This window comes from Penicillium psychrofluorescens (genome assembly GCF_964197705.1).
Source record: "Penicillium psychrofluorescens genome assembly, chromosome: 3".
NCBI lineage: Eukaryota > Fungi > Ascomycota > Eurotiomycetes > Eurotiales > Aspergillaceae > Penicillium > Penicillium psychrofluorescens.
In genome coordinates this window covers 2,962,234-2,982,813 of record NC_133441.1, presented here as the reverse complement: position 1 = coordinate 2,982,813, position 20,580 = coordinate 2,962,234, and the positions used below count along the sequence as shown (strand labels likewise).

General features: G+C 48.0%; 5 protein-coding genes across 5 annotated transcripts; 3 read left to right on the top strand and 2 right to left on the bottom strand.

Annotated features, from left to right (window-relative positions):
- Positions 1-1,260: 1,260 nt before the first annotated feature.
- Positions 1,261-3,180, bottom strand: PFLUO_LOCUS5246 (uncharacterized protein; the record flags this gene model as incomplete). The annotated part of the gene is made up of 5 exons (XM_073782677.1): positions 1,261-1,458; positions 1,586-1,724; positions 1,792-2,291; positions 2,367-2,714; positions 2,788-3,180. 5 exons carry the CDS (start codon positions 3,178-3,180, stop codon positions 1,261-1,263), a joined length of 1,578 nt encoding a protein of 525 aa, XP_073639308.1.
- A 3,163-nt stretch (positions 3,181-6,343) lies between these two features.
- PFLUO_LOCUS5245 (uncharacterized protein) lies at positions 6,344-7,750 on the top strand (the record flags this gene model as incomplete). The annotated part of the gene is made up of 1 exon (XM_073782676.1): positions 6,344-7,750. One exon carries the CDS (start codon positions 6,344-6,346, stop codon positions 7,748-7,750), a length of 1,407 nt encoding a protein of 468 aa, XP_073639307.1.
- Positions 7,751-7,859: 109 nt separating this feature from the next.
- On the bottom strand, positions 7,860-10,586 carry PFLUO_LOCUS5244 (uncharacterized protein; the record flags this gene model as incomplete). Its single annotated transcript, XM_073782675.1, has 1 exon — positions 7,860-10,586. One exon carries the CDS (start codon positions 10,584-10,586, stop codon positions 7,860-7,862), a length of 2,727 nt encoding a protein of 908 aa, XP_073639306.1.
- Positions 10,587-12,187: 1,601 nt separating this feature from the next.
- On the top strand, positions 12,188-14,673 carry PFLUO_LOCUS5243 (uncharacterized protein; the record flags this gene model as incomplete). Its single annotated transcript, XM_073782674.1, has 6 exons — positions 12,188-12,242; positions 12,374-12,444; positions 12,511-13,171; positions 13,526-13,956; positions 13,991-14,290; positions 14,356-14,673. 6 exons carry the CDS (start codon positions 12,188-12,190, stop codon positions 14,671-14,673), a joined length of 1,836 nt encoding a protein of 611 aa, XP_073639305.1.
- Positions 14,674-15,846: 1,173 nt separating this feature from the next.
- Positions 15,847-16,807, top strand: PFLUO_LOCUS5242 (uncharacterized protein; the record flags this gene model as incomplete). The annotated part of the gene is made up of 2 exons (XM_073782673.1): positions 15,847-16,336; positions 16,395-16,807. The coding sequence occupies 2 exons, from the start codon at positions 15,847-15,849 to the stop codon at positions 16,805-16,807; spliced, it is 903 nt and encodes a 300-aa protein (XP_073639304.1).
- Between the last annotated feature and the right edge of the window lie 3,773 nt (positions 16,808-20,580).

Below are 20,580 nucleotides of genomic sequence, written 5' to 3'. Positions count from 1 at the left end.
TAGCGAAAGATGATATCCCCTGTCTGGTGTTTTCCATTCGCGGCACGGAAGGCCAGAAGCGTTTTGTTGAGTTGGAAATTAAACCCATTGTCGTCGCTTCCGTCTTTAACCACTTGAGAGGCAAGGGTTTGAGAGTCAGCAACAAGTTCAATCGAGAAATTTCTCTCCTCGAAAGAAATGAATCCGTTCGCGAGGCCCAGAGTGTCGTTAAGATCTTGACCCCTCCCACCTTGAGTGAGCACAAGGAGCAGCAATAGTATGGTGTGCGTTCGCCAGCTCATATTTCATAAGCACAACGGCTAGGTGCCTGTCCTTACGAATAACTGTGCTATGTGGAACTTATTAGCGCTTATCCACTCTGGCAATTGCAGGCATATCGGACTATGTCGTTTATGCTTCACTAACATCAAGGGATCACCAAAGAAGAACGTCACGAACGCAGTTAACGAAGTGATTGTAACCAATAATATACTCCTAGTGTGTCGCAACTTACTTTTCTAATAGAAGGATTGCTACATGGCTGATCTAATTAAATATGTTACAAAGATGGGTACTTATTTCCAGCGTACTCGGTATTAGATGTCCCGAGAGACATACCTATAACCTGAGAAACAGGCTTTTAAAAACCTTCGCAATAGTAGTGGAATCCCCATCGTTGTTAGCAACTACTGCTTTGTTGGCGCCAATTTTTTGCTAAGGGAATGGGCCGTCTATTTTTCAAGTCCATATGTTTCTGTTAGGCATTTAATAATGAGTGCAATTTTGTGGCGGGATGTTGACCAGAACGCTCGGGGTTGGATTGGGCTGTATATTGGGCTGTATATTAGGCTGTGATAAGGCCACTGGAAACGAGGTAATGTGTATAAGGACCAAAAATGCACTTCACCCAGAATGAAGAATTGTGACGGCACACTTCGACTCGGTCTGTTTTTGGAAGATTGTCTTCTCACAAAGCCTTTTCTACTTCAAAAATAAGCACATCCTTTGTTTTACTTAACTTCTAGTGTCCCTTCCCATGCTCATTAATCTACACGTGAAAACCAGCAAGCCTCCACGTCTCATGTATGATTAAATGAAAGAGAACAGCCCAGTCGGCTGTTGTGAAGGTGTTCTTTAATAAGCCCAGTATAACTGTCTCAAACAAGACGGCGGTGTTTTTTTTTTTTAATCTGTTGTCATATTATAGATTTCCTAAGTTCTACTCACTGTTACAAAGCCAAAAAGTTGGCTTCGAGAGGAACTAGATAATAATTGAGAAAGCTATTCTATGTGGACATAGAAGATCATCTCCTTTCCCTCTAGAGGGAAGAGTGGGTACTTTCCTTGCTGAATCTCCGCCATAAATGTATCGGCTGACTCGTCGTGTTTTCTCTTGCTGTCCTTTTCAATAGAGCGATACATATAGCAATAAGGCACCGTTCCACCTGTTGTGGATGCGGAAATGGAGTAATATTCACCCTGTGATAGTGTGTCAGCTATAGAGACCCGATAGGGGCGTGGTGCTCTTTCTCTCTCTCTCTCTCTCTATATATATATGTGTGTGTGTGTGTGTGCTCACCTCTTTAACAGTAACATTGGGATTTACCGTGAGCATCGGAAGTGACCATCCCAGCGATTCAACGGCAAAGCTATCGCTCCAGAGGCTATCTACACCACCGTTAGGCGTAAACAGCTTTTCGATATTTCTGACTTGGCTGAGAGACAGCTCCAGAGGATAATTATTGCTATTGTTTGTCAGTACATAAAAGACAATAATGGCAGGAGCCGGAAGATTAATAGTTATTTACTCACGCTTGCTGGGCAATGTTTACGCCGAACGCCGTTACATTCCCGCTCTTGGGTGCACGGAAGAATTGCCAGAGGAAATTGTGATTCATCACCCCGAGATCGCAGCTCCAAGTGTAGTTCCCCGGTCCGCTTTTAACGGCTGCATGATCCATGACACTTTCGATTTTTGGGGTTGTTGTCTTTACTGGTACATCGTAGGAAGGCGCGTAGCAATCTAAGGGCTGTATTGATCCATCGGGACGAAACTTGAGCGGTTCCCAATGACTTCCGGCCTTGCCTTCGTTGACCTGTCCGATCCAGTTGTCGGAGCCGTAGAGGTAGACGAAGTCATCATCCTCATCGTGCTGCTGGGCTCTGGGCAACTTAGCAACCATGTTATGCTGCCCATTACAGGAACTGTCTGTAATTCGCACTCGATCAGCCTCACGCCAAGGACCTAAAGGATCACGAGACTTGATGTAGCTTGTGTCTGTTGCGTCGCAGAAGCCGCATATATGACCAAACTGGAGGGACATCCATATTAGCAATGGCCAGCTCCCAGAGGGATATCAACTGCCTGGAGTACTTCAAACACCTACAGTCAAATACCACCATCCGTTCCGGTACCAAATGTCCCAGGCTTCTATATTTGTCAGATCCGTAACCATGTACGCTTTTTCTGTTGCCTTGTAGTCGGGGGTCAAGCGCTGGACAATCCCGTAGGTAATATTGGGCGTTGCGAACAGTGATGGACCGGATACATGCGGCGTAGTATCGAACGCGATGTAGCCCGTCCCATCCGGCCCAATATGGATGCCAAAGTCACCATTTCCGTACGACGTATTTCCACGAGCATAAGGCATGACTGGCTGCCCGACTTGTACGAATGGTCCTGTTGGCGAGCTCGAGTTGAAGACTGTGTAGCTGTAATTCGAAGAGCCTGAGTTCTATTTCTGTCGTCAATCTCTCTCCAGCAGGTATACCACACTTTTTATGGCGCTGCAGTTGGACTTAACTTACCATCCACATGATATACTCGTTGTATTTAGGGTTCTTCAACACTTTTGGACGGAAACATGCTGCCACGTCCGCGCACATGGTTTGCCAGTATTCCGTCTGTGCATCAAAAAGGAAGCCTTCATCCTCCCACGTCAACAGATCAGTCGATGAGTAGCTCTTGAACCCGCAAAAGGGCGAGGTGAAATCTGCCGTACGCCATCGGAATCCACATGAGTAAGACGTGCCGTAGAAGTAGTACTTGTCTTCGAAATGGTACAGCTTTCCGTCGTGACTGTCCAGGAGATTTCCAGCGGTGTCGAGACGATAGCCATGATTGGGAAGGATTATGCAGGATGCTGTGACAGCAAGCAATGCTGGAACCAGCAAAAGTAGATTCAATGCGCGATCGGACATGTTGGCAGCTCAATTGCTATACTATTACTCTGCTACGTCGCCAATGCAGCATCACCACGCGTGCTGAAAACGGATCTTTTCTACTTCGTATATTCAAGCACGATCCGCAGCAAAGTAAGAGTGGCTTCACACCATAATCTCACAATCTCGGCGAGAGCTATCCCGACGGTCGTGCGTTTTGCAAGAAGCCTTCGGGTCCTCGGCGCGGCCCCGCATCATAACCCCGCAAGTTCGGCAGTGGTTCTTATTACCGAAAGCTTCTTTCTTGGAAACGTGGAGGAGGTTACATCAAAGCGAACCCTCAAACCTAGAGACTCGCCGCGGGTAACACTCTCGGCGACAAGTAACCCGACGATCCTGACGATCTGACAGACTTTGCAACATAACATACTACACGGGTCATTTGAACGGTTAAAATCGCAAGTAAAATGTCTATATTTTAAATATCATAACTCCATTATATTCAAATTCATTTATCCGGTGTTCTAGCATTTATCCGGTGTTCTAGGTGCAATGGATAGGAAAACTTATTGTGGGATCAAGTATGTCACAATACTGGCCATGAGATGAAAATATAGCTCTCGGACTGTGTTTCCAGATGGTCTTGATCGTCAAATTCAACAGTGCATTAACTACTGATAGAGGTGAAGCATGTATTATCATCTGACACCGGCATATTGACTCTGAGCGCAACCCGCAATTTCCTCCCAAGTCTACACCGGCGCTTGACTAAGATTTACAACCAGATACACTCTGTCTTGCAAAATGCTGCTTCGCGCTGTTCAGGGTCCAGCCAGATGAGACAATCCCCGAACACTCTTCTTCTTTACACTCATAAACATGCTGGCAATATCTGCCAAGGTTCTGCATCGTTTTAGCATCTGTTTCCGCAAACTGATGGCGATAATTGGTTGCATGGTTAGAATTGGCTTTTTCCATTTTCTTCGCAATCACCCAGATCCTCGTCAACTCCTAGAGAACTGATCGCTTGCTGACAAAAGATGACTTGAGCGCATGAGTACTGACTGGATCATCAATGGCCATGTTCAATTCATTGCTTGATTCGTTGTGCCGCATGAAAGTGAACACACCGCTATTGAGATACTTGACATTCACTCACGTGTCGTACGGAACGCTTCTAGACAGATTGAACTCATTGCATCAAATCGAGTCGCCCTCAGGCAGCGCAACGACATATGTATGATTTCCCTTAATGTGATCAAGATCAAAGCCAAGGGCGGCTCAAGCGGCTAGGGCCGGCGCTAGGCCTAAAGGGGGGATAGCCTGAGGCGCTAGCTAGTAGTCGTTTCCAACCCATCTCTAAAGAAACATAGTTCTCTTGACCAATCCAATGTGGAGATGGATGACAAAGCGGAGGAAGCGGCAAAGCATTTTGCGAGCCGATGAGTAAGTCAACCCGGGGGGTGCGTCTGTCCGTGGCGTTTGTGAATCGAGCCTACCTTCAGCGGACACGCACACGGGAGAGCGCGGCATGTGAGTCAGACACAGCAACGGAGACCGTTCATCAGTGTGGGGATACCCAATCTATTCCCGACACTAAGGAGAGTCCTAACGTGGAGACAGGCGGCCTGGCGCGGGGGAAAGGGATCGATTAGGTTGTGTGCCCAGAGACTCATACGAGTATGGGTTAGAAGCCGTTTGAGCAAGTAGCAGACCCCATATCAGACGCGTGGCACGTCATAGCTTTATGGCTCGACAACAACAATAAAAATCAGTGAGCTTGTCTTTCGACCCCACGTCTTTTTGCTCTTAGACACTGACTTATCTGCATGTTAGCAACCAAACAGTTTCCCGTCAACAGCTTTCGGGAAAGTTTAACTCGCCACGTGCCATGTGCGCATCATGGTAATCCTTGGTTGTAAAAGAGGGTTCAGTTTGCATTACTGCCTGGGACAGCCTTGTCTAAAAAAGGAAGCGATAAACTTCAAATAAATTGGATTCGTTCATCAAAATTTACTATTATGGAGCTCTTTGCAATCTGCGGTCCTTCCTTGCGGAAAGCAAGAGCTAGCTACCAAAAGATTTTCATGTCATGGTTCATCGCCGACTGCTGATTTGCCGTTTTACAGTTGAGGATTTGAAAGGGCTGTGGTGTTGATTAACGTTAATTACTATGACGTTATCACCGCCCGTCTGCAGATCGGAAGGCAGTATAGCATGCAACGGTAGGTGAGCGATGGAATTACTGGTCGGGCTATAAAGGTTGGGTATGTTATGTGTTCTCGTCTCCCATCTCTCTACTTCTTTTCTTATTATCAGAATATCAAAATGTCCGGCCTTACCTTTCCGACTGCGCTACTTGCTGCTATCTCCTGCCTACCGCAAGCGCTGGGCGATACATGCAGTGCAATTGGCGTTCGCACAACTAACTCAGCAGGCTTCGCGATCGGAGGTACCACGTACAGTGACTCCAACGGAATTATCTTGTACAACGGTGCTGGTGACCAGATCGGCAGCTATGACCAGTGTGACAATTGCGATAGCATCTGTGCCGACTTCATTGCAGTACCGACGGATCAGCTGGCATCCACGTTTGAGTGGGGTGCAACCTGCTCGGGAGAAGACATCTCGTAAGATAACAAACGTCCATCTGATGGTGGTTGGCATGATGGTAACTGGCTCCTTTGCAGGGAATGCCATGGTGCTTACGGTTCTCAAACTCATATTGACGGTGATTCGCCGGAAAATGGAGATGACTTTTACGGCCTAGGAATTAGTACCACTTCTGAATGTAAAGCGGAATTTGAGTGCTAAGTCAATGCGCGAGAGAAATGAGCGGTTTCTGAGTTGGAATATAATTTAAGTGTAAACTGAGCCAGTCACTTACAATTTTGGTATCTCTTCCAGGTGGGCGGAAGTTGTAAGTAACAAATTATCATGGAAAAGAACACAAGCATTTGTAATGCCGATCGAAATTGGTCCTTATCTATGTATATATGACCAAAAAGTTTTTTCTAGATACGTCACTCATTTCCAAGCGAGAAATCATGAGGACGTTTTTGTACTAGGCTCTGTAGCCAAATGACTTGACCTGACTTGAATAACCATCGCTCTTGCCAAGATATCACCCTTCACATCCCCCTCCTCTCTCTTCACCTTACATCCCCCCTCTCTCTTCTATCCATTCGTCTTCTCTGCTACTATGTCCCTTCAAGCGGTTCCACCTGGGCCTTCCCAGGACCTTCCCCCCGGTCCAGGTGTGTTTACGCAGGAACAAATCAGGTGCCTCGAGGAGGACGCCATTTTCCTTCCCCAGCCTCAATCACTGACACCACACGCCAGTGGAAAGAGAAAGGTCTCAGCTGCATTCAGTTCGCCAAGGTCTGTTTCAAGCTCATCATCATCCTCATCAGCGTCCGTCAAGACTCGGGGTTTCCAACCTAGCGTCATCCAAACATTCGACATTCCGATGGCGGAAGAGAGCGTCGAAGTCCTCGAGTTCATTGGATTCGTGGCAGATGTTGCAAGACTCATCTATGACCGATACCTCAACCGCCCCAATCCGGCGCAGAATCCTGATGATCTCATGGCGTATGTCTCTGGTCATATCGGCTCTCTGAAGTCATCACGATACGACAACATGAGCCACAGTGAAGCGCTCAGCCAGATTGGCCTCAATCTCCAAATCCAAGAAGCAATCACTGATCCGATATTTGCCCACGTCTTTGGTACCCAGACTCTCCATTACTGGGCCAAGAATACCGTCGAAAACAATTATGCTGCTCTCCTTGGCCGGCAGGATCTGCTCAAGAGTTACGCGAATCAGCGCATGACGCACAAGAAAAAGAACAAACGGCCGAGGCTTGAGGGCGGCCTCCCTCAGGAACAAGGCCCGTCGCAGCAGCCGGCTGTGACGGCGACCATCAATATGACACCTCGCGATTTCCAATTTCCGGAGGGGCACGTGGTGATGCAGAGTGATGTCGATATCCTGGGCGACCATGTTTCGTTGTACAAGGGCAAGGCACATATGGAATTAAAGCATTCGGATGAGATCATCAACAACGATGGGAGTGTTAACCTGAGCCCGCTCTCAACACATCCAGGTGGAGATTTCAACTGGAACTTCAGCGCCCACTACTGGACTCCTGAGAAGGAAACAGCCGAGGAGTACCGGAAATACGCAGCCAGAAGATGCCCCACAGTTGATACCTGCATGGTGCATATTCAGATCCCATGGTCATTCATTCACGGCCTCCACAGGGAAGAGCTATGGTATTCTCCCAACTGGAAGGAGTACATCTGGACATGCAGGAAAGGGCGCAGACCGAACCAGAAATACGACCATCTCTGGGAACGTGGGCAAGCCGACGTTGTCAGAGGCCATGTCTGCTCTACCACAAGCGGACAGATCAACCGTATCCGCGAAGAGAACGTCCAAACGAACATTAATGAGGAAAATGCGATGCGATTGCCGTCTGGCAAGAAGGCCTCTCAATGGATGTTCCTTCAAAACAATACAATCGATCGACTGGCTGAAGAGATTCGGGGAAAGATGCACTTCACCATTTTCGAGGCTACTGCACGCTCACCCACGACCACGGCCTAGAACAGCCACAAAAAGCTTTGCGATGGGTTGTATCATTAGCTCAACTGCACTACTAGCTTTAGCTCAACTGCACTACTAGCTTTATCTCAATTGCACTACTATCATTAGCTCATTTGGCCTGACGTGATATAAAAGAATAGGTCCCAGACCCAATCTGGATCATAACTCGGTCTCCATATGCCTGGTTCAGGGCGTGCACGTCCGGATGTCTCTGAATCGAAATACCGTCCAAGTAGATATTCTGTAAAGAGCCAGGCATGTACACAGTACCTTGGCTGTTCACAGGAACGGTAACATCGTAGGTAAACATCTGGCGATCGAGTTCCCAGGCGGCAGCTGTGAGACCTCTGACAGACTGGAACTCCGTCTTTGCGGCTTTAACATGTCCCACAATCACGGGATCAAAATCAATTTTTTGCCAGGCTACAGACCCCTCAGCCTGCTTCATCCCAGCCAAACTGTATAGCCATACATCGCCACCATCTAGGATAATATGATCCTGACTTCCTGTCCCAAGAGGCCCGTCCCAATACTCTGTTATGGACGTGGAACCCTGTTCTACCAAGAGCCCATAGCTGGGATACGTTGTTGAGCTCATGAGATCGTACATGAGATCCTTATATCTTGCGACGGAGAGCACACGGATGAGAGCCGGAAGCCCCACTTCTCCGACCGTGACGTGTGTTCCGTTCTGACGGATGGATTTCTCGAGGTGCTGATAGACGGCGTCGATATATTCCGCAGGCACAGCGCCGATGTCGAGAGCGATGGCATCACAGGCCTGCGAACCTGAGCCATACGTCGTGGCAGTCGAGCTATGATGGAAGAAGGTTTTTTGGAATGCTGCAAGGATCTCGCTGTGAAGTTCTGCGTACTTCCTAGCATCCGAGCCGCGACCGAGCACATACGCGATTTGAGCCATGGTCTGTACACCTCGTGCATACGCTGAAGTTCCCGTCACTCCGAACGGCGTAGTCTGGTCAATGGCTTCCCAGTCGCCCAGACCGTACCAGATAATGTGAGTGGTTTCATTCATGCGGGAGACGTAATCAATGTATGCTTTCATCGCCGGATAGCTGTCCTCTAGAACCTCGACATCGCCGTACGTGACATAGTGATCCCAAGCAAACAGAACAATCGACATGCCCCAGTTAGGCGCAGTGTCGTACCCGTCTCCATAAGGCGGCCATGACCCAAATTCGGTGAGCTGCGGCGCCGTTGTGGGAACCTCGCCGATAGAGTTTTGAGCGTCGCGCATCTGTTTCATCATGTGGCGGCCAAATGCTCGGAAATCGTAGGAGAAGAGAACGGGAGCAATGGCCAGATTGTCTTGGTCCAGCCAGCCCATCTTCTCTCTGGTTGGGCAGTCTGTAAGAACGGAGTACATCTGGTTCTGGACCGATTGTTTGATTATCCTATGAATATCATTGAACAAAGGCACGCTCACATCAAGCTGGCCTGTGGGTAAAGCGTCAATTCTGATGTGATGCCCAACAATGTCCTCCTTGCTTGGTGTCTGCAGCAGTCCAAAAATTTCTAAGTATCGAAAGCCGTGATACATGAATTTAGGCGAGTAGGTCTCCACGCCATCGCCAGCAAAGGTATAACCATCGAAGATGGGCGAACCTGTTGTACTCTGGTCCGCCGAGCCGTTCTTCAACAAAATCTCAGCCGGCCATATCGTGATTCGTTGACCAGATTTCCCGCGGAAATGGAAGCGGTACCAGCCAGCAAAGTTTTGGCCGAAATCGAAAACGTAGCTAACATCCGTTTTCGTGACGGATACGCAGGGAAAGGTTTCAACGGTTTTCAGAGGAGGCATCTCAGGGCTAGCGAGACGAGGGTGCAAATCGGGATAAGATGAGGTCGTGATGTTTGCATTGACCCATTCATCGTTGTTGGAATCGTGTGAGCGCGCAGCTGACAGGTTCCGACGGGCATCATATTCTTCCCCGCCGTACCAATTGGATTCCAAAAGTGGACCAGCGGTAGTCGTTCGCCATTTGTTGTCTGAGACAACAGTCTCTTTGCTCCCATTGGCGCAGATGTACTCAAGCTGTGCAAGCATTTTCAAGGGCAACGGTGTGTTGCGCGCAATGAATTTGGTATATCGCCCATCCAGGCCTTTCTCGGCGTCATATACTCCCTTTCCCAATTCGACAACTAGCATATTGTCTCCTGGACGCAGCTGATGGGCAACATCGTACGAGCTGTAAAACAATGTGGTGTTCATCGTGGAATAGCTTGGCAGCAGTACTTCGTCCGTTACGGGTCGCCCATTCAAGGTGGCCGACTGCACCCCAAGGCCGATATAGTACAGCCTAGCGCGAATCGGGTCGCAACTAGTTTTGAATGCTTTAGTAAAAACAGGCAGCCCATTCTTGCCGGTAACATAATTTTCATTGGTGATCCATTTGGCAACCCAATCGCTCTGTTGCATCAATGCAAGCTCGAACCAGGTGACAGAGCTCCAAGGACCAACGCGACCATCTGCATCCCAGGCGCGGACTCTCCAGAAGACGCGGTCACGAGATGCCAGAGCTTTACCGGCGTAGATTACAGCCGTGTTTGATGAGATCGCTTTCTCCGTGTCCCAAAGATCAATGTAGCGGAATGCTTCATCAGAAGTAGCCTGGATCTGGTAGGCAGTCTGCGGATCATCTCGTTCCTGTGACGTCAGAATCCAAGAGAGACGAGGGTTAGCCGTTGCGAGACCGAGAGGGGTGGTCAGACCATTGCATTGAAGAGAGGACGGGTCGATATGAATCGAATAGGCAGGCCCAAGCAGAAGCAGGTTGACAAGTTGGTACCAAACCAGTAGCGTTGTTGTATACATGTTGACTGCCTGTCTTTCTGAAATTGTATGGTGATAATTACAGGCCCACAGTTTCTCCCCTGTCTCAGCATGCACTTTCGCTCAGAGATAGTGCATGCGAAAGAGAATTGAACGATCATATGTTAGCTGACGCTCTTTCTGCTCGGGCCAATTCGGCTTCCCACGAGTCTTATGTGCGGGGTCGATTCGAACTTGCAAACTGTAAAAGAGGGTTCGGTATGCTTTTGGCCGAGCGAAATGAAGGACGAAAACAGGGTCACAAAGAGAATCATGCCTTGAATAAGATTGGGACATTCTTTCCGTTGTAATGAGCAGATGGTTCATTTCCAAGCTTGCAAAAGTCAAACAAGGATGCTCTTAACTTCACTGCTTTCAGTCGTCTGGTCTCTAGGAGTTGGAGTCGCAGCTGCTTCGGGGGCGATTGATACTAGGGCACAACAAGACATTGTAAGTAACTCTACATTGAAACGGGACCAGGAAATTGGTTGACGTGACCGTACACAGGTCACCTACGATGCGTATTCTCTGAAAATCAACGACACTCGTCTATTTGTGTTCAGTGGGGAATTTCACCCGTTCAGGTAGGCACTTTTTCTAAGTTGTCAGCAAATAGAATACACACTCGTTTACCAATGTTCGGATAGACTGCCCGTTCCTGGCCTCTGGCTTGATATTTTTCAGAAAATCAAAGCCATCGGCTTTAACACTGTTTCCTTCTATGTTGATTGGGCATTACTAGAAGGAAAACAAGGTGAATTCTCAGCAGAAGGAATTTTCGACTTTCAGCCTTTTTTCGATGCTGCTCAGAAGGCTGGTTTATATTTGATTGCTGTAAGTCCCCTTGATAGCCTTTAGCTTGGCATATCGCTCACGTTTTGAACAGAGACCCGGCCGTGAGTAGTCTGGTAAAGAGACACGTACGTTGTGTTGCTGATTGTTGTTATTGCGCAGCTTATATCAACGCCGAGGCTAGTGGTGGAGGTATATAACGCTGAACTTGCAGCGGCTTTGAACTAGCCGGCTGACAATTCTTTTCTGGCAGGCTTTCCTGGATGGTTGAACAGGATTTGCGGTTATTTGCGCGAAGCAAATCCCGAATACCTAGAAGCTGTTCACTTGTAGTACTCACTCTCGTTTCACACGTGCATAGCTGCTGACTGCTCTTATAATAAAGTTACGAAAGTCACATCGGAGCCATTGTCGCCAAAGGCCAAATTACGAATGGCGGGCCCGTAGTTCTATTGCAGCCGGAAAAGTAAATGCTCTAAGGCCCACAACACAAGCGGCGAAAGGTGCTAACAATGCAATAGTGAATATAGCTCACCCCAAGATCTGCTCAGCCATACTTACATGGCCGACGTGGAGAAATGGTACCAACAAGCTGGTGTTGAAGTGCCGACTATCTCTAATGACGGATACGCTTATGGAAACTTTGCTCCGGGTACAGGGCCCGGTGCCGTAGACATTTATGGCTTCGATAGTTATCCGCTGGGCTTCGACTGTGGGCAGCCGTCTGTTTGGTCAGGACTTTCAGATCAATATTTTCCTGGCCTAACGCCCCCACCTGGAACACCAAATAACACCACTGCGGCGAATCCACGATGGAACGTGATACATCAATTGCAGAGCCCAAATACTCCTCTGCACGTGAGCGAAGTACGCTATGAGCCCCTAGTTTGGTGTGGAAATGAGTCCATGGCCACAATTGCTGATTTTAAAACAGTTCCAAGGTGGTTCCTTTGATTCGTGGGGAGGCAGTGGATTTAGCAAATGCGCGGCGTTTACAGGTGCATCTTTTGAACGAGTGTTCTACAAGAATTCGTACAGTTTCGGGATGAAAGGCATTAACTACTATATGGTACGTCTTAAGAAGAGTCATTGCTGGAGTTGTTCATATTTTGCTGGATTTTGCTGAAGATCAAAGTTATACGGAGGAACCAATTGGGGCAATCTTGGGTTTCCCTATGGCTATACTTCCTACGACTACGGCGCGGCAATCAGAGAAGATCGCACATTGATGCGCGAGAAGTACTCTGAGCTCAAATTACAGGCCAACTTCTTCAAGGTAGCCCCTGCGTGGTTGTTGGCGGACGCACACGATTTCACAAATGACAGTCAAATCGCCAATACCGACGCCATCACTGTCACGGCCCTGACCGCGAGTCTCACTGCGTTCTACGTGGTGCGACACTCAAACTATTCCAGTGAAGCGAGTACGAGCTACAAAATGCGAGTGTCGACTTCGGTGGGCCATCTTGAGCTTCCACATCTTGGTGGATCATTGGTTTTGCACGGTCGCGACTCAAAGATCATGACGACGGACTTCTTGGCCGGTCATGCACATATTCTCTACTCTACAACTGAAATCTTCACATGGCAAGCCTATACAAAAAAGACTGTCATATTACTTTATGCGGGGCCGGATGAAGACAATGAAGTGGCATTTAAGACAACGGAAAGGCCTCACATCATGGAAGGCCGACTGGATGGAGTCAAGTCCAAGAACGGAATCCTTCATGTACGATGGAAGACACAACGAGAGCGCACAGTTTTCCGAGCAGGTGATGTAGAGGTGTATCTCATGGGTATGTTTGAAACTCATCTTGGCTCATGTTTTTTACCTTCCCGCGGCTAACACCCTTGAGACCGTTACTCCGCATACAAATACTGGGTGGTGTCACTCAATAGCACTCCTCAAGCACACAGAGAAGCACAGCCGTCGGTCATCATCAATGGCGGATATCTCGTCCGAAACGCTACTATTCACACTGGTACCTTGCATCTTGTTGGGGACACAAACTCGACATCGGTCATTGAAGTCGTCGGTGCACCAGATAAAGTCAAAAGGGCTACCTGGAATGGCAAAAAGCAGAATTGTAAACGCGGAAAGAATCTAATCTGCCAGATAGAGCATCATCCCCCTAGTTATCATCTCCCAGTTCTGGCCGCATTGGATTGGAAATATGCGGATAGCCTACCCGAGATACGGTCAGGGTATGATGACCGCCAGTGGACGCTCGCCGACCACATCAGCACGAATGACACTCAGAGCCGCAATCTCACAACTCCGACCAGTCTCTATGCCAGTGACTACGGATACAATACAGGCGCCCTGCTCTATCGCACTCACTTTGTAGCTAATGGCAAAGAGAAGAAGATTTCCGTCGAAACGCAAGGAGGCTCGGCATACGGAGTATCAATTTGGCTAAACGAGACATTCCTTGGTTCTTGGGTTGGTAGTCCAAGCCGAGAGAGCTACTATCAAAATATGACACTTCCAGAGTTGACAGCCGAAGAGAAGTATACACTGACAGTGCTGCAAGATATGATGGGACAGGAGGAGAGCGGGCCAATAGGGCCAAACTCATTGGTAAGTACTTCCCTTTGAAAGCGTAATGATGCAGAATTTGAAAGTGTCAAAGAGCAAAACCCCTCGAGGGATTCTAAATTACCAACTCGACGGACATGAAGCGGCAACCCTATGTTGGAGACTCACTGGCAATCTCGGCGGCGAGAACTATCACGATCGAACACGCGGTCCGTTGAACGAAGGAGGACTCTACGCTGAGCGGCAAGGCTGGTTCCAGCCGTATCCCCCGATTGACTCCGTAGAATTCTCCCCGGGCTCACCAATGGAAGGTATATTGAAGCCCGGCGTCGGTTTCTACACGGCTTCTTTTACGCTGGACATGCCAGAGGGCTGGGTATGCATCATAAACAGCTACTAATCTCCATTCCATCAATGTGAGTCGCTGACGAGAGATTGCAGGATATCCCCCTGTCGTTTACCTTTGCCAACGTCACGGAGGCAATCCCCACACCGTATCGCGCGCTATTATTCGTCAATGGATACCAATTCGGGAAGTATCTAAACCACGTCGGACCGCAGACATCCTTCCCAGTCCCGGTAGGGATTCTCGATTACCACGGCGAGAATTGGGTTTCCATGACACTCTGGGCCATGGAAAATGGTGGCGCCAAAGTTGCAGGTCTAGTACTGGAGGCTACTGCGGAGATACAGTCAGGCTATGGGGGCGTGGCACTGAGCCCCATGCCTAGATGGAAAATGAGGACTTGTGCATATTGATGCTGTAATTCGAACAAGACACCGCTGTCCTCTCGTTCTCGAACGGACAGGTAATAAGCATGGAATTTGAAGTCTCCCCCACTCGATGTTCGTCGTACATATATGTCTATCATTATCCACGAACTTGCTGGTCCACGCGGGGTAGTGCAGCAAAGATCTCATGTATTCCGCACAGTAGTATACTACTCGGGTCATCCGAACACTCTTGTATCCTCTACAAAATAGCTGTATTCTCTAGTACCTATTATTGGATGACATTAGTTGGGCAGCTCCTGACCAATTCGGCACGGTACGGTCCGTCCAGACGCTGGTTCCAGGACGCACACAGATTCAGCGATTCAGGGTTTGTCATCCTTTCAGCAAGTCCTATTCACTTCTGCGCACTCTTGCGTCTTTGGAGAGTAGATGACCAAGACCAGAGCAGACGGTGGTGATGGGCAATAACGTCTATTTTTCTATTTTTCTGTACCATGAGCCGATCACGTTGAATAAGGCCGCCAAAGAAGACCCCGGGGACTGCAGAGGTGGTGAATGTAAGGCAAGAGAGAAGGCAGGCTTAGCCGGGGGCACACATCAGCGCTTCAGGGGTGTGGGGGGCATTCGGATGAGGGGTAGATGGGCTGAAGGGGTGAAGAGACTAAAGAAGCTGAAGGAGCTGAATATTAGGGGGGGCAAGGAGTAAACACAACGACTAGATTAATTACTTTACTATAGAGGTATGGCTCAAATTATGCTTATTTCTCAATATTGTTTATATTATGTTTGGATAATAGTAGAGGAGCACCATTAATTAACATGAACTTCAATTTTTTAGAACGAAGTTAAAAGAGCGGGTGAGCAAAAAAACATGCAACAGTCAGGGTTCGCTGGTGGTCACCCACCCAACTACTAACTGACCGGCGTGTGGGTTAAGTACGGCTGAGCGGACGGGAAGCCCTGTTCTCCACACCCTGTGGTCGCATGTACTAGGCTTGTGTTTAGTAGGACACATGACTATAGTAAGTACTGTCGCGACTTAGGGTGAGAATCCTTGGACCTTACTGTCGTTTCAAGAACTCCTTTTTTTTTTACTAGAAATCGATAGGCTCTCGGTTTGCTTCAATTCCGCTACTCTCGAAGACTGGGTCTTTTCATAACCGCCGAGGCCCCTGCTTCACCATTGTAATCTCGAAGATGACGGCCGAGGGAGTTGAAGGCAAAAACGGCCTCCACGATTCAACCCACGACACAACAAGGACCATTTCCGACTCTAGCTTTTTCAGGAAGCATCGGGCGTCTACGCTCCCTAACCCGGCCGAGGTGAGAGCCATCAATGAGGGATCAGGCAACATCCGTGGTACAAAATTCAACCGACCCCCGCCTGTCAAGTTTCCATCGCTGGGGCTGATTGTCAAATATGGAGCCGACACAACCGTTACAGAGGCAGAGACCCAAAATATGGTATACAAGCAGTTGAAAGGCAAAGTACCAGTTCCTGAGGTGTTTGGGTGGACCGAAAACGGTGGCCAAGTATTTATCTACATGTCATTGATAAGGGGCGAACCCTTGGAGCAAAGATGGGGTACTTTGAACGATGAGGAGAGAGAGGCTGTTTGTAAAGAGCTCAACGGCATGGTCAAGGCCTGGAGATCGTTAGAAACGCTCGACCAAGTCCTTTACGTGGGTAAGTGATTTGAATACATTGCCGTGGCTAGGCAGAACTATGCTAAAGTAAACCTTAGGTGGCCTAGGTAATCAATTTCTAAACGACATCTTTCTTTCCGGTCACCGGAACTTGGCTGGCCCATTCCACGGTGCAGACGCCGTCCAGAAATTTCAGAATGGCTGCGATATCGAGATTGATTGGGAGGTGCCCGTGGTCTTCACGCATGACGACCTTGTGCCTCCAAAAATCCTTTTATCGCCCGGAACGAACCCAGTAGTAGCTGCTATCATCGATTGGGGCCAGGCAGGGTGGTATCCTGCTTACTGGGAGTATTGCAAGGCGCGTCGCATCAGGCCAAATCCGGAATATTTTGATGAAGACTTGGATGAAGAATGGAATACGAGATACCTGCCAACTATTGTGGACCCAGTCGATGAGGAGACAGTATACCACCCTTGGCTGTGGTTTGTCTTATCCAAGGGTATCTAGTGGAGCGGGAAGTGTTGCACAGTGGCTCGGCAGGTCAGGACTGACAGACCGACGGGAGAACTAGGGGATTCTGGCTCCCACTGAATCGAACGCTGCAATCGGATAGAGAATGAAGCAATCGAACGCCTTATTGTAATCGAGTAAGTGAGTGTGTTATACGCGGTAAAATCTAGACTACAGGAACTCTACCCTCTAATCTTAGTAATGCCTTGTCTGTAAGACCCACACTGCCACGCGGGCGCTGGGCGCCAGCCAGCCCGGCTGCACTAATCATGCGAATGAAGATGCTCATTGAGGCTTTACAGCCGTGGGTAGGTAGAAAATACTACGTTAAGAATTTGATATTTATTTTCAATTGTCTGCCGTTCTCTTCTGACGTCAGTGGTTGTTTTGTTGCGTTTTTGATCGCTATCGATCGTCGATTTTGTGTCTCCCCATCAACAATGCGTTGCACGACGCCTTCCCAAACTGGAAGGTCATGCGAGCTTATGTTTTTCTTGGAAGTATATATTAAAGTTAAAAGAGAGGAGAATATAGAGGGTTGCAGCGTCCAACACGTCGGTCTATAGCTGGCACACGATGTTTCAAACGGGTCTTAGAAATACTCTAGTTCCTTGAAAACTCCATCAGTCGGTATGAGCGTAAGACTGAAGGTTCATAATATTCTTCAAAAATATACAAAGTTTCAAGTGCTTTTAAGAGATTCTGAACTCTTAGGACGACGGCAGTGCTTCCCCAAATTAATAAAACTTTTCATACGAATGTCATCATACGCAGGGAATAGTCATGGCAGGATAGTTACATGTCATTTGACGAAGAAAGTAGATGTAGTTGGTGTCTCCATAATTTAGACTCATCAGCTGAATAAGTGGAACCCGCGATGGCAATTTGGAAGCTGCAGTTGTGACATCACGATATGGACCAGACTCAATTCTCCGCAAATACTACAAATCTATGACGCAGTTTCTGGCCTTATTTGTGCCAAACCAACAATGCTTTTCACGCTATTTAAGAAGTATATATTCGGAACTCTTCGCCCGGTTGTTGAACCCTCCACCAATTTACTTTCATTCAATTGAAAACGCAAGATGGCTTCTGAAGTTAAAGTCGCTCCTCGGTGGCAACACGAGGATTATAATTTATTACAGCTATTGCATGGCGTTGCTGGTGATATATTGCAAAGATACTCTGGCATTCCACGTCAGGAGCTTGAGTCTCACGTAAAAGATATTGTGAGAAGGCCACCGTTCCAGCATCCATTCAGGGCTTGACTAATAGATACAGAGAGAAAAAGGGTGGGCTATCACAAAATTCCCTTGTTTTTCGAGATTCCTTTTCCTTCATTTTGACCTCGCCAATTCTCCCGCGTATTCCAACATACTGGAACAAGTTAAGGAAGGAAAGCTGTTCCTGGACCTTGGTTGCTGCGTAGGCCAGGACATCAGGAGACTGGTGTACGATGGTGCACCTTCTGAAAATACTATTGGTGTTGAATTGAAGAAAGAATTCATCGACCTGGGGTACGACCTTTTCCGTGACCGGGATCATCTCCGTACAACATTCATCGTCCAAGACTTTCTGCACAACACGCCAGCACTTGCAGAATTTGAAAAGAGAGTGACTTTCTTGAATTCCGGTTTCTTCTTGCACCTCTGGGACTGGGAGGGCCAAATACAAGTTGCGAAACAAATGACCAAACTTGTCAGCCCAGAAAGAGGGCCGCTTATTACTGGGGTTTCGTTCGGTTCACTCTCCCCCGGCGAGTGGGACAACAATCCCCATGGTGGAAAACCCATGTTTGTGCATGACAATTCTTCTTTCCAGCAGCTTTGGAAGCATGTTGAAGAAGAAACAGTTACGAAATGGGAGGTATACACGACATTGGAAGAGGCCGAAGGCTTTGATAAGGTGAGGCAGGGAGATAGCGGTGGGAGACTGCAACGTTGGATGGTGAAACGGATTTAAAGAGTAACCTGAGAGAAGGGCAATTTATCATGTCAAAAACTTTTCTACCGCGATCGACGATCCTCCATCGCTGGATATCTTGAAATCTGCTCGCGAGAGACGACTAAAATACTGCTTCCTTGAACCCGGTGCCATGCACCGAGATATATGCGTGCATTATTGTATCGCAGCAAGTACCTGGATGGCCAACCCGTCATCACCAATCAATCAACTGCTAACAATTGTCACTGCCTATGGATAAGAGAGTTCAAGTGTGTATTCGAAGGACTTGAGATCTGTGCATAGTAATTCGCAAGTCCGCTCACGGGCTTCAGAGTGTGAAGGACAGGGATGAGTTGTCGTATTTGTGGCTCAAAGAATTCCGTCGGAGTTCACTGTTCAACTAGTACACAGAAGCTCGTTAAGTATATTTCGGTAGATTATGAATCTCAGTATTGTGTAATCTCTTCTAATAATAAAGATGCTGCTAGCGTATTTCCAGACCGCCGTGATGACCGCTTTTCTATTTCAAATTTAGCCGAGCTGCCACTTAAAGATTTAGCGGTGTCCCCTCAGCTTGGGTATCATTGTGCATTCTCAAGGCTATTTCTGGTGGCCAATCCCATTTTCCTTGCTCAACGGAGCGACGGGCAACATGCATCTCACAATCGTGGCTCTGGACTCATGGCATGTGCCCATTCCTCAAGACTTCTTGAACCTCCCCCCGGGATACTCTCACAGCTTGAAAACTTGCACGTCTCAGCTGAAAACCGTGCAAGAGATCCGTGAAGCTGTTAAAGATGCCACAATTATCGTCGTGACAGTATCACCGCTCGACGAAGTAACTCTTTCGCCAGACGTGACGCCAAACCTTCGCTTAGTTGTTGCGGTGGCATCGGGAACCGACAACATAGATCGACAGAAATGCAACGAACGAAGAATTCCAGTACTTAACTCGCCGAACTCTAATGCTCGAAGTGTTGCGGAGCATGTTATTGCTCTCTATTTCGCCTCCCGTCGAAGGCTTTTTCGCCTGCACCATAGCGTTCTGGGAACAACAGAATGGAGAGATCGAGGGACACTCACATACAAGATGAATACTAGGGACAACAGTCCACCTCTGGCATGCAGTGAAGAGACAGTAGGAATTATTGGGTACGGTGCAATAGGTGAGTACTTGGGTTGACCCTACAATTCCTAATGGCAGCGAAAATGCCTTACTCTTTTCAATAATTACAGGCCAACACGTTGCGCAACTTTGCCAAGTGCTTGGGATGACCGTCTTGGTTTCGTCTCGGAAAAGCTCTGGGTCCAATGCGACAGATTCTTTTGTGACTACTTCAAAGAATGAAGTCAACCGGGTTGCATTTGCCGAAGTGCTTGTTCGATCAAGTGTTTTGATTCTGTGCGTACCTCGCAACTCTGAAACTATCGGGCTTATCTCCATGAACGAACTTCGCAAGCTGTCTCCACATACTATATTGATCAATGTCTCGCGCGGAGGAATTGTTGACGAGGTAGCGCTGGTTGAAGCATTAAGAGAAGGATTGCTTGCTGGAGCTGCGACCGACGTATTCTCACTGGAACCTTCAGGAGCGGGAGAACAATGGAGGGAAGGGGACAGCCCACTCCTCAAGCTAGGTCAACATGAAGCAGATGAGTTGAACTTGGTGGTTACGCCACACGTGGCTTGGTACACGAGAGCGACCATCAGCAGTTACTTGAACACCCTCAAGCTTAATATCGAGAAATGGTGTGATGGAAAACTGGCCAATGTCGTGAATTAATGAATCAGGAATGTTTTGAAATCTAGTAAAGTTGGTTATCGC